General features: G+C 55.0%; 3 protein-coding genes across 7 annotated transcripts; 2 read left to right on the forward strand and 1 right to left on the reverse strand.

The window, feature by feature from the left end:
* Positions 1–311: 311 nt before the first annotated feature.
* PARD6A (par-6 family cell polarity regulator alpha) lies at positions 312–3,323 on the forward strand. Its single transcript, XM_077132752.1, has 3 exons — positions 312–440; positions 825–1,047; positions 1,294–3,323. The coding sequence occupies exons 1-3, from the start codon at positions 378–380 to the stop codon at positions 2,043–2,045; spliced, it is 1,038 nt and encodes a 345-aa protein (XP_076988867.1). The 5' UTR covers positions 312–377; the 3' UTR covers positions 2,046–3,323.
* Positions 2,335–6,185, reverse strand: ENKD1 (enkurin domain containing 1). Its single transcript, XM_077132751.1, has 8 exons — positions 5,785–6,185; positions 5,437–5,536; positions 5,113–5,307; positions 4,392–4,564; positions 3,308–3,433; positions 3,040–3,203; positions 2,803–2,939; positions 2,335–2,712 (listed from the first exon to the last, which is right to left on the reverse strand). The coding sequence occupies exons 2-8, from the start codon at positions 5,519–5,521 to the stop codon at positions 2,552–2,554; spliced, it is 1,041 nt and encodes a 346-aa protein (XP_076988866.1). The 5' UTR covers positions 5,522–5,536; positions 5,785–6,185; the 3' UTR covers positions 2,335–2,551.
* On the forward strand, positions 5,824–8,120 carry C16H16orf86 (chromosome 16 C16orf86 homolog). Of its 5 annotated transcripts, XM_077132757.1 has the most exons (5): positions 5,829–6,177; positions 6,453–6,619; positions 7,011–7,228; positions 7,306–7,509; positions 7,588–7,912. In XM_077132757.1, the coding sequence occupies exons 1-5, from the start codon at positions 6,073–6,075 to the stop codon at positions 7,740–7,742; spliced, it is 849 nt and encodes a 282-aa protein (XP_076988872.1). In that variant the 5' UTR covers positions 5,829–6,072; the 3' UTR covers positions 7,743–7,912. The 5 variants fall into 5 exon arrangements, with proteins under 5 accessions (XP_076988870.1, XP_076988871.1, XP_076988868.1 ...); XM_077132755.1 differs by having other exon boundaries at positions 5,824–6,177; positions 7,044–7,228; positions 7,306–8,120; XM_077132756.1 differs by having other exon boundaries at positions 5,824–6,177; positions 7,044–7,228; positions 7,333–8,120.
* The last annotated feature ends 3,909 nt before the right edge of the window (positions 8,121–12,029 follow it).

A 12,029-nucleotide genomic window follows, 5' to 3' on the forward strand; every position in this document is an offset into this window, starting at 1 on the left:
CAGCCAATATTTATTAGGATTCAGTTTCCGCATCTACAAAATGCGCAGTCTTGTAAGACCAAGACACAATGAGAGAACTCACTTCCCTCACCTTTCCCTTGCAGTGGCAGATTCCGGGAACGCCGGGACCGTAACGTAATGACGTAAGAGTAGAGGAGGACTCTTCCCAAACCACATCTCTGTTTCCTAGGAAATGTGGACTCCGCGTTCCACTCGCCGTCGCTGCCCCCGTGACGTCATGGTCCGGATGGGAGGGCGGGGCGAGCGCTATTGCCAGGGGCGGGGCGGCGCGGGCCGGCCAGCCGGGCAGTGCACCTGCGCCTCAGCGGGCCGCCTGGGGCACCATCCCCGGCCCGCCCGGCCCGCGCGGCCCCGCCATGGCCAGGCCTCAGAAGACCCCAGCGCGCAGTCCCGACAGCATCGTCGAGGTGAAAAGCAAAGTAAGGGCTCCCCGGCCCTGGCTCTGGCCTCGGCCCTAGATGCTTCCAATTCCCGCATCTTCTCTTCCCTGCTCCTTGGTTCCCCCATCTCTTTCTCTTCTCCACCCCCCACGCCCCAATCTCTGGCTTTTCTGCTCTCCTTCTTCAATCCATCCTTTCTAATTCCACGGCCGGTCTCCATAGTCCTTCTCTGGGTACTTGGAGGGCGGGGAGAAAACCTTGGACAGCGTCCCTTAAACTGGAACTGAGGTTTGAGCACAAGGCTGCAGCTGTTGCGGCTGCCTTATCTTTCCCCATTCCCACCCCACCAGCCTTGGACCCGTGATGAGAAAGGGGTGCAGACTCCGGCCTGACCCCTCCCCTCTCCCCACTCCCGGCCTCCAGTTTGATGCGGAGTTCCGACGCTTCGCGCTTCCCCGTGCTTCGGTCAGCGACTTCCAGGAGTTCTCGCGGTTGCTGCGAGCGGTGCACCAGATCCCGGGCCTGGACGTGCTGCTCGGCTATACGGATGCTCACGGTGACCTGCTGCCCCTCACAAGCGACGACAGCCTGCACCGGGCTCTGGCCAGCGGACCCCCACCTCTGCGCCTGCTGGTGCAGAAACGGGGTGAGGGGGATGGGGAATGGGGGGCAGCCTCTGTGTGTTACGGTGACAGGGCAGATCTTCTCCCGTGTGGGACGCTCAGGCCTCACCTTCTGCAGTGCCTGCCCTTGGCTTGACCTCCAAGTGGTAGGAAGAGCTACAGTGCCCCTTCCCTAGGCTTAGGTCTGGTGGAAAAGGGCCCTGGGATCCCTGGAGGGCACAAGTGGGAGAACATAATCTCTGGTCTCAGCACCCTCCTCTTCTGCACAGAAGCTGACTCCAGTGGCCTGGCCTTTGCCTCCAACTCTCTGCAACGGCGCAGGAAAGGGCTCCTGCTGCGACCAGTGGCACCTCTGCGTACCCGGCCACCCCTGCTAATCAGCCTGCCTCAAGATTTCCGCCAAGTTTCCTCTGTCATAGATGTAGACCTACTGCCTGAGACCCACCGACGAGTACGACTGCATAAGCATGGATCAGACCGCCCTCTGGGCTTCTACATCCGAGATGGAATGAGTGTACGTGTGGCTCCCCAGGGCCTGGAGCGGGTTCCAGGCATCTTCATCTCACGCCTGGTACGTGGGGGCCTGGCTGAGAGTACGGGGCTGCTGGCGGTCAGTGATGAGATCCTCGAGGTCAATGGCATTGAGGTGGCTGGGAAGACCTTGGACCAGGTGACAGACATGATGGTTGCCAACAGCCACAACCTCATCGTCACTGTCAAGCCTGCTAACCAGCACAATAACGTGGTACGGGGAGTGTCTGGGCGTCTGACAGGGCCTCCTTCTGCCCGGCTTGGACCTGCTGAGCCCGAGAGTGATGATGATAGCAATGACTTGGTCATTGAGAGCCGCCGACCTTCTATTTCCAATGGGCTGTCCCAGGGGCCTTCATGCTGGGATCTGCGCCCTGGCCGCCTGCTTCCTGGTACCCGCAGCTCTCTGCCCTCCCTGGATGATCAGGAGCAGACCAGCTCTGGTTGGAGGAGTAGCATTCGAGGAGATGGTAGTGGCTTCAGCCTTTGATGGGCAGGGTATTAGCCTAGGGCATAGCAGGGACTTACCTGGTAGGGATTTTTAGCTTGCCTACAAGGCCCTCTCAGTCTCGGGGGACATTAAAGGTTTTCTACAAATGTACTTATGGTCCTTCTGTGTACCAGCCCCAGCCTCCTCCCTGATCCCTTAAGCAAGACTTCTGCCCTGGACATGAGTGAGGAGTGATGAGGGCAGCAGGGAGACCTTCCTGCAATTGAATGGCAGGAGACCCACCAGGCTTGGCATTTGCAGGGCAAGAAAAGCTCTTATGGAAGCAAACTCAGCTATGTATAAAAATTTTAATTTTGACAAAGGAGTGAAGAGGCCAGCCTAGCCCTTCTGCAGCCACCAGTGGCTAGGAGTGCTCTGAGAGTATTGCCACCCCACTGCCCCTGACTTCAGACCTCTACTATACAATGGAACTCAGCCCTACCCTTTCTGTGGCAATGTGGGAATCCTAAGTGTGGACCCCCTGTCCCTACCCCTAACAAAGGGGCTCAGGCATCCATCTTCACAAAGACCTTTGGGCGGGAAAAGATCTTGATGGCCTCCTCAACCTGCATCAGCTTCCGATCCAGCTCAGCACGGTGGCCCTGAGCCCTCAGCGAGTCTGCCCCAACAGGCAGCAGCACGAGCTCACGCAGCAGCTGGCTCTGGCCTACAGGAGACCCAAGCACAGTGGGTGTTGGGCAGGGCTGCATGGCCCCCCATGGGCTTCCCATCCAGCTCCCCTTGCCAAAATACTCACTCTCGAGCAGAGAGCTCAGTGTCTCTAGCCGTTGGTTCTCAGGCATGCGTGTGTGACCAGGGGGCATGGCAGGGTCTAGTTGGTTATGCTGGCGGGCCTCAGCCTCCCGCCGCCACAGATCCTTTCGCTCCAACAAGCTGTGGATATTCAGGTTCAGGGTTGATGACTCCAGGGCAGAGGTTGACTCCTGCCCTCCAAAGATGCCCCTCACCCTGGGCATGAGGCCATGGGACATACTAATGGGGCACTTGGCCCTTCTGTGTGGTGTTGTAGTGCTCCTGGGCTTGCCGTTGCTGCTCCAGTACCTGTGCCAGGACCTGGAGTGAGCGGGAATGCCGCCGGGGAGCCCTCTTGGCAGTGCGTGCATTGTGGCTAATGAAGTCCACACCTGGGCCTGGCCCCTGCAGGACATGGCAAACATGGAGGGGGCAGGCACACTGTGTTGTGCCTAGAGCGCCCCCAAACCTCTGCCCAACATGTTCCCAGCCCCCATGCGTCTTCTCACCTTGGCATTGGGACCTGCTGGGGTTAGGGGAAAAGTGGGGACACGGGGTGGTGGGAGCCCAGGGCCACAGCGGGAGTGTGCCCGCAGGAAATGGGCTGACTGTATCCCAGAGGCAGGGCCAGGCTCCTGGAGGGCAGGGCACAAAAGGGGGATCAGTCAGACTGATATCAAGATCTCAAGCCATAAGACCATGCCCATCTTTCTTGCTTCTCAGGAACTCTATCCCAGTCCCTATTGGCATCCCTCTTACAGAAACACTTCTCTTCAATGTTTAAACCTGTGTGAGTCTCTCATATTTTTAAGAAAACAACAAGCCACCCCTCTTTGTCTCAATCCTGCTCTAGCTATTACTTTCTCTCCCCTTCTTAGCCAAGCTTCCTGGCTCTGGCCACTCAAATTCACTGACAGCTGACCTCCATGCCCTCAAACCCAAGGGTCACTTCCTTGGTCTTATCGTCCTCAATATGATCCTCTGGAGTGCCTGGGTCTCACTTCCGAGATCCAGAATTGAATAGCCACCTGCTTCCTGTGGGTCCCCCAGCAGTCCCACAAACACTTCAGCTTTGGCACATCCACATGTGACCTTGTTTTCTTTTCTCTCAACACTGCTCTTCCTTCTGAAGTCCCTGTTCAAGGAAAGACAGAATCCTACCACCACACCCCTACCCTTCCTGCTACCCTCAGAAATAAAGGTTGAAGGTGACATATGTAGCCCTTTACGATGTCGGTCCTGCTGACTTCTTAGCCTACCTTGTGCTCTTCTTCCCTCAGTATTAATTGCACCCAGCAACCTCATTGTCCACTCGACTTTTGGCCTCAGGATGTCTACCTAGGAGGTTTTCCCTCTATGAAATGTTCTCTTCCATTCTCCTCTTGCCTAATTTCTCCTTGTCCCTTAGGATCAGTCCAGCCATTACCACTTCTGAGAAGGTCCTCAGTACTACCCCGTAGCAGGGCCAGTTATCTCTCAGTCCTCTGTCACTTAAGTTCCCTGTGATTTCTTCCCTCCCCATAACCCAGATCAGGATATAATTGTATGCTGATGGGCAAGCTTGATATTATTTCTCACTCCCCAGGCAGGTACCTGTAGCTGGGCCTTGACCCGGGACTCCACCTTGTCGTACTTGGGTGAGTGCCACAGAGCTTTCAGGGGCCTGGGCTGGCCTTGCTCGCGGCTGCGTTCCTGCTCGCGGAAGCGCCTCTGGATCTCCCTGATCCGCCTCAGGTTCTCCTTCTCATGGTCTTTGGTGTCCTTCCCTGGGGAAGAGATGCTGTAGGCCCTGCCCTACATACCCCCCATGCAATCCAGCTTTCTCCCATTCACACACAGGCCCACCCCTCCCACAGAAAGAACTACCTGACCTTTCCACCTAAGTTCCTGTCTTTACACAGTAATACTCTTCCATCCTTGACTACGTTTTACGTTTTTGTGTAATACCATCAATCATCTTGTACATACTTATCTCTTTGTTTCGTCTCCCACCTTGATCATGATGGATCCTGCTTGCCTTCACCTGTTTTTCTAGCACCTGTAAATTCTGGCCCACAGTAGGCACTCAAAAAACAGCACTGCATTAATGCATGAATGCTTGAAGCTGAGCTAGGGCTTCCCCGGGACTACCTCCTTCAGTCCTTTCCTGCGAAGAGGTAGTGGATTGTTTTCTTGCTTTTATGGTTGGGGAAACTGACTCAAGAGGGGCAGAAGCCTGTCCTAGGTCGGGGAAAGAGTGGGCGCTTTTCATTCCGCTTTAGACCTCCGATTCGACTCGTCTGGCTGTCCCTTCTTCCCCCTTCCCGGGACCTACTCTTGAAAGGGGCCCCTGAGCCCAGAGAGATGCCCCCGAGTTGCAGCAACACGTCCCCCGCACCACGCCTGCCAGGCTCCTGTATCTTTCGAGCTCCGGGACCGATACAGGGGCCGCGGAGAAGGGCGGCATCCAGGTCGGGATCCGAAGTCAGCAGGTCCAGCTTCAGTGTATTTCCCTCCAGGCGCCCTTGGGCTGCGGGGAAGAGGGAAGGGCCCGGGAGGGAAGGAGCGCCGGGCTCAGTCTCGGAGCTGGCGCAGGCGCAGGCGCAGGCGCAGGCGCCGGCCCCGGGCCCAACCTGCCGCGGCCAGGCTCCCGACTCACCAGAGGCGGGCCGACGGTAGTAATCTGGGCAGAGCGTAGGATCCGGGGGGATGGGCCCCGAAATGCGGGACAGGCCCTCGCACATGCCGCCGCCGTTGCCCTGCAAAGGTGCACCGAGGCCTCCCGGCTGCGTATTCCCGGCCCCTGGATCCCCTCTCTAGTCCCCCGCCTCGTCCACCGACCCGGACGCTGACCCCAGCTGTGCACCCCATTCCCGGCCCCCTTCTCGTCCCGCGCCCCGCTCCTCAGTCCTGGCCCACGCTCGCCACCTCCGCGACATCCGATCGGAGCCCACTTTCCTGCCCTGTTCGCGGCCCCTCCCCCACAACACCCAAGCCGGGGTCTCACCAGAGCAGTTCTGTAGCCCGCTGTCGCGGCGACCAGGGAAGTTGCTGTTGCCTAGCAACAGTGGTTTCCGTCCCTTAGGTTAAGGGTGAGTGCTCCTGGCGCAAAGCCTTCTGGGGCTTGTAGTTGCAGTTCCAGTTGAAGGTAGGCGTAGAACGGCTGCCAGTCGCCTTTTCCAGTGCGGCACTCGCCTCCAGGCCCTTCTCTCGGGTCAGCGCGGGGTCCGCCAAACCGACCAATAGGGTCCGTCCCCGTAAGCCGCCATCGAGGATGTGCTGACCCCACGCAGTCATGGCCTCAGCAGGGGCGGAGAGGCGGCTGGGGACCCAGGAGGGAACTGCCGTGGGGCCCGCACCACTCACCCAGGCGCCGGGTCACCGTGCTAAGAGCTCTGAGGTGACCATCGGTCCTTGTAGACTTCAAATACTTAGGCCAAGGCCCCCTGGGGCATAGAGGGTCAAACTTTTGGGGATCCAGGCCCTGTAACTTCCAAGACCCGCTACACTGGTGGAAAGGGGCACATCGGTGCCTTTTATAGAGTGTCTGATATCTAAAGTCTGATTCCTGTATCCTTTGTCTAGTCGAGTGACCAATTACCTATGTGCCACATCTAGTGTACAGTGACAGGAGACCAGTGTCTGGTACCAGTCAATGAGGCTTTTTGGCCCTAGGGTGAAGACAAGTGTCCAGTGCAATCAGCCTCAGAGCCAGAGCTCCAGGAAAAGCGACTCAAGTCAGAGGAGAGGTTGAAGCCAGAGGACACCCTGGAGGAGAAAGGCCACAGGCCTATGGCCTCTCTTGTGAGGCCTGGTCAGAGTCCCAAGAGGAAGCCAGTCAAGTGAGGGGGCTTTGAGAGAGAAGGGGCTTCAGGGCTGGGGGATGGGACTGACACTCCACTAGGATTCCTAAAGCCTGCATTCCTGCAGAGTCCCCTTGTCCCCCTGAAACTTGTCCTCTTGCCACCACCACCATCATCACCCCCACTCCTTCTGTCCCTCAAGAGCCCTGGTGTAGGAAGCACCAAAAGAGGAGGAGCCTCAAGGCCTTGGAGGGGACTGAGTTCACATGAGCTCTGAGCCCTGGTCCAGCCTGGGGCCTCACTGACCAGGAAAGGAGAGTTATCTGATCCTGGGTAGTGGGTAAGGAGGGCAATCCCTAGATCCTGGGCATGGGAGCCAGCGGGTGGAGATGCCACCTCAGGCCTCCTGTCCCTGGCTCTGGTACCCCAGCCTTCCAGGACCTAGTCACAATGCCCATCCTAGAGGTGAAGCTGAGATGCCACCTGGACCACTGCTGCAGAGGGAGGAGCCAGAGGGCAGCCAGAGCGAACTCTCACCATCTGCCAAACAGCATAAAAAAGTCAAGAAGCGCAAGAGTCTGGGGGCTCCAGCACACCCAGCTGCAGCCAGCACAGTGTCTGCACCTTCAGAGACCTTGAGGCTGGAGCGTGAGTGGCAGCCTCTGGGCCTCCCCTTTTACCCCTGCTTACTAGGTTGCCTGACATGGCACACCTTGGCGCTCCAGCCTCTTCCCTGCCCCGGGTCCTTGCAGGAAAAGCCCAGCGTCTGCGGCCCCTGTACCAGTACATCAATTATTACAATCCTGAGCTGAACCAGGGAGGGGAGGGGGACAGGGAGACGGAGGCTGAGGTGGAGCCTGACTCAGAGTTGGCCATAGTCCCTGAAGAGGCAGGAGTGGAGCAACTGCAGGCCTTGCTGCCCGTGGCAGGTGAGCTCAGCTCAGGCCTTGCTTTGCCCTGCCCCAGTACATTAGTGGCCCCCACCCATGCCCTGGCTCTCCTGGCAGAGGAGGCTGGAGAGGAGTCTGGGTGTGTACCCAGCTTGAAGTCCTGCAGCCAGCTGAAGGCTGAGGTGGATAAATCGACCCAGGTGGACATCGACAAGATGCTGAGTGTTTGTGCTGCTCCACTTGTGCCCCCACTATCTCCTCAGTACAAGTGACTATCCCACCCCACTGGTGGCTGCCACTCCCCCAAGAGCAGCAGCCTGTGGGCCTAGGCCCTCAGGAAGAATCGGGGGAGGGGAATTCGGCTCCTGACCACACTTGCTGGACCTTGGGTTCGCTGACAATAAAAATTTTTCGTTTTCTCAGACTTTGTGATTCCCCAAATAAGACAACTGAAGAGGGAAAGAGGCTGGGAAGAAGGGTGAGAGGATTCCCCAGTGTATGCTCTGAAGCCTTACTGGTCACCTGGATCACTTGGGAACTTAACAAATACAGATTTCCGGGTGCTATGCAGACTTAACTGAAATCAGAATCTGCAGGGTGGGGCTTGGGTTCCATATATTTAAAAGTTCCTCAGATGAATCTGCTGGTCAGGGAAGCTGCAGAGGGAGGCTGCAGAGAGGGAGGGAAATAAGGAGAACTTGGGGCAGAGAAAGGTAAGGGTCAGTAAGGCAAGCAGGTGCTTGGCCTTACCCCGTTTTCCAGGGAGGGGGCCTGCATTTGTTCTGACCTTAAGGGGACCAGCACTTGTGATCTCCTCCCACCCCCTGTGAGGTCGCAGAGTTCATTTGCCTGCCCCTCCGGTAGCTGGCTTTAGAACACTTTCCACACATTGCAAGACTAGAGCTGGACCAGACCTTGCCCAAGGAGTGGTCCCTGGTGCCAGAGGCGTTGGTGCCTTTTTCCTGGTAGGGAGGGACTTATGAGGTGAATTATGTCTCCCCAAGAGACTTGTTCAAGTCCTGGTCCCATGAACATGACCTTATTTGGAAACAGTGCAGATAGAATTACATCAGGCTAAGGTCATACTGGAGTAGGGCAGACCTCTAACCCACTATGACTGGTGTCCTTATAAGAAGAGAGAGAACACAGAAGATGGCCATGTGGAGACAGAGGCAGAGACTGTAGTGATGCAGCTACAAGCCAAGGAACACCAAGGATTGCCAGCAACCACCAGAAGCTAGAAAAGGCAAGGAAGGATTCTTGTCTACAGGTTTCAGAGGGAGCATGGCCCTGCTTACACTTTATTTTGGAACTATGAGATAATAAATTCCTATTGTTTTAAGCCACCCAGTTTGTGGTACTTTTTATGGCAGCCCAAGAAACTAAGAGGGGGTGGTGGTGGATGTGAATGTCTTTCCAGGAATCCTGCAGCCAAACCATCAATGAATGCTGCTTCCAGCCTTCTGGAGCCTCTGGAAAGAGCTGGCCATTATGATCATTTTGGGAACCCTCACATTCTGCTGCCTCCTGGTCTTCTGGTGTATCCCCCAGACACCTTAGATGCAGGGAACTCCAAATTAAATGAATAATTTCTTCTCTTTCTAACCTGCCTTTTCTCCTGCATTTCATCTTCACAGTTGTTCTAGCCCAAAATCCTGGATGTTGTCTCAGACTCAACCCTGCTCTCTGACTCTTACAATCAGGCATTAAGGCCAGAGAATCTACCTTCTCAGATTGAGAACCTCTCAGAACCCACAGACAGCACCCTTGTTGAGGACACTGTCATCTCCTGGAGAAAGTCTCACTTTCCCCATCAGTCCATTCAGTGATCCTACTACACATGCACCTGAACCCCTGATAGTATGACTCCCCTCTAGCATCTGCCTCTTTTGCCCCGGTTGCCTCAAAACTTTTCAGTGGCTTACTCTAATTCCCTGACCAGCCCCATCTTTTCTTACCTGCATGTAGGGCTTCCCCTGCCCCTCACCCCTTCACCTGGCTCAGGGCACTCACTTCCTGCATGGCCAGGCAGTGTCCAGTGTTGCCTCTGCATTATAACATCTACATACTAGTGCCATTGACTAGACTGTGAACTCCCAAAGGCAACAACATTGTTGCATTACATCTGCCTAGCAGAGGGTACCCACAAGGGCTGCAAGATTGGGAGACTAAGATGAGGAGCTGAGGGAGCTGCAGAGTCAGATCAGGATCTGAAAGGCTGAGGCTATCCGAAGTCCAGAACCATGTGTAGCACCCCTGGAATAATGGCCTGATTAGGTCATCAGAAGGCATGAGGTAGGCAGGCCCAGGTAGAGGAAGGAGGAAGGAAAAGTACATGGTCTCCTTTCCTAGCATCATCCCATGCTGCTCCCTCCTTTGTGGGTTTCTTGGATGCTTACTGGTCCTATGCAAGGCCAAAGGGCAGGCCATGCAGTCAGGATATTCATTCTACTTTCTGCCCAGTTTTCCTTAGTGCAATGAGTTGACCCTCCCAGGAGAAAATGTCCTGAGACTCAATTTTATCCACAGGGCTGAGCTCAGATCCTCAGGATTTTCCAGAGGTAGAGGGCCCTTCAAGATAATGGAGCTTGACCTCCTCACTCTATGGCTAAAGAAGTATCTGGGCAGAAGCAGCCTTTGTATGAGACCCCACCCTGGGATCCAGTGAGGCCTGTCCTTCCCTGAGTCCTGCAGAACATATGGGCCTGAGGGTTCTCTCCTAAGACCTGATCCCAAGAAGGCCAAGAATTGGCTTTCTCTGTGTGGTATGGACAAGGCCAGCACCGACAAGGAAGTTCCAGTCCCTGACCTTCCTACAGATGAGGTAAGAAATACCCCAAGGTGATCATAGAAGAGAAAACAGTCTACATTTACTGGTAAGCTATTACCTGGCAAGCTTGTCTAAATAGGGGTTGGTGTCGTGAGCCACAGAAAGGAACAAGTCCCTACCCACTACTGATCCTAGAAGCTCACTCTAGAGAAAATGCTGAGGCAGAATGATTCAAGGAGACACATGTCACAAGGAGAGCCAAGAACCAAGGCTATGGGTCCACAGGTGATGGGGTGACTGCCACTTTGCTTGGGGGAGGAGAAGAAATGGTCAAGATAACCCCCCGGCTGAGTCCTGAGGGGGAAGATTTGAGTAGCCTTCCAGATGATATGTGAGGGATGAAGGCTGCCAGTGTGGGAGAAGCCAGCTCCATACAGGAGGGCTGCATAAGCGTGGATGAAGGAGAGGGCATGGCCATCAAGAGTCCAGGTTTGGCCAGTCTAGGAGTGACAAGGAGTGATGAGAAGGGGTGTATGCAAAGGGGGATCTGAATTTTGGAAAGGTTGCTTGGGCTGTGGTGTGAAGGATAGAATGGGGGAGGGAGAGAGGACAGGGAGGTGGGGAGGCTGCTGTCATTGTCTGGGTTAGTACAAGATCTAGATTTGGTTTGGGATTGGAGAATAAGCAACAGGTACTTCAGAAGTTCTCTTCAGGTTGCTGTGTTAGAGGGAATAACTAAGAGGGTTACTGCATTATCACCGACCTGGAATAACTTTGACAGGAGTTGGCTGCTATCCTTAAAATTTAGGAAATAGGTCCCAGGAAGTGATGCTGCCTTCCTCCAGGAGGGGGTGCTGCAGGACAAGGCTGGAGCCATTTAAGGGACAGTTATCACTGAAAACTAGAACCCTTCTGGCTTTTTTGGCCATATGCATCTGTACTGCTTAAAGGCCCATCTCTTCCCCAGTGTGGGACCAAATAGCTTGGATTCCCAAGAGATGTATGTTTGGTAGTAAAGAGGTCTGGGGAATGGGGGGAACACACTCCTCTGGCCATGTACCTAGGCTCTAGGAGTGCCATCAGAGGAGCTGGGGTCCTCGTCATAAAAATGGACCCGTACCAAGTCCACCACAAGCTGCCCCAGGACTTCTGGGACTCTATTGCAGATAAGGAGTTTGCTGCAGAGTCCTCTAAACCCTAAGTGCCACTCTAGGTCAACAGTCTTTCTTGTTTAGGAACATGAGTCAGGTACAGCATGTGTTTGTTTTCTGGCTAAATTCCCCAATTTACAGGGCCTGTAACATCCTAGTTGAGGTTCAAGGAGATGGGTCTGAAAGTGGCAGATGTGTATGGCCAAAAGCTGTGATGACTATCCCCAGGAGCAAGAAGGGGACCTCTCCCTTTTTAACTCTAAACTCTGTCAGGATCCTTTCCAAACATTGGGACCTCTGCTTTTTACCTCCTAGCTCAGGCCAGGGTGAGACGCTAGCAGCAGGGAGGAGACAACAGCCTGGAAAGGGGTCCCAGTAGGAAGGAGAGATGCCTGGATACTCAAGAATCTGGTTCACAAGGGTTGGGGTAAAGTGTAGTTCAAGGTCAGGCTTTGTGGTTGGATGCTTCTGGCTTATAGGAGGTAAATAACTTCGCCCCTCTGTGCCTCAGTTTCCTAATCTGAACAATGAGAATATTAAACAGTATCACCTCAGAGTTGTTTGGAGATAAAATGGAATAATGTGCATGAAACTGTTTTTTTTCTCCTGGGGCCCCCCAGTGGGCAATAAACATAACC

This window comes from Tamandua tetradactyla, chromosome 16 (genome assembly GCF_023851605.1).
Source record: "Tamandua tetradactyla isolate mTamTet1 chromosome 16, mTamTet1.pri, whole genome shotgun sequence".
In the NCBI taxonomy this organism is placed as follows: Eukaryota; Metazoa; Chordata; class Mammalia; order Pilosa; family Myrmecophagidae; genus Tamandua; species Tamandua tetradactyla.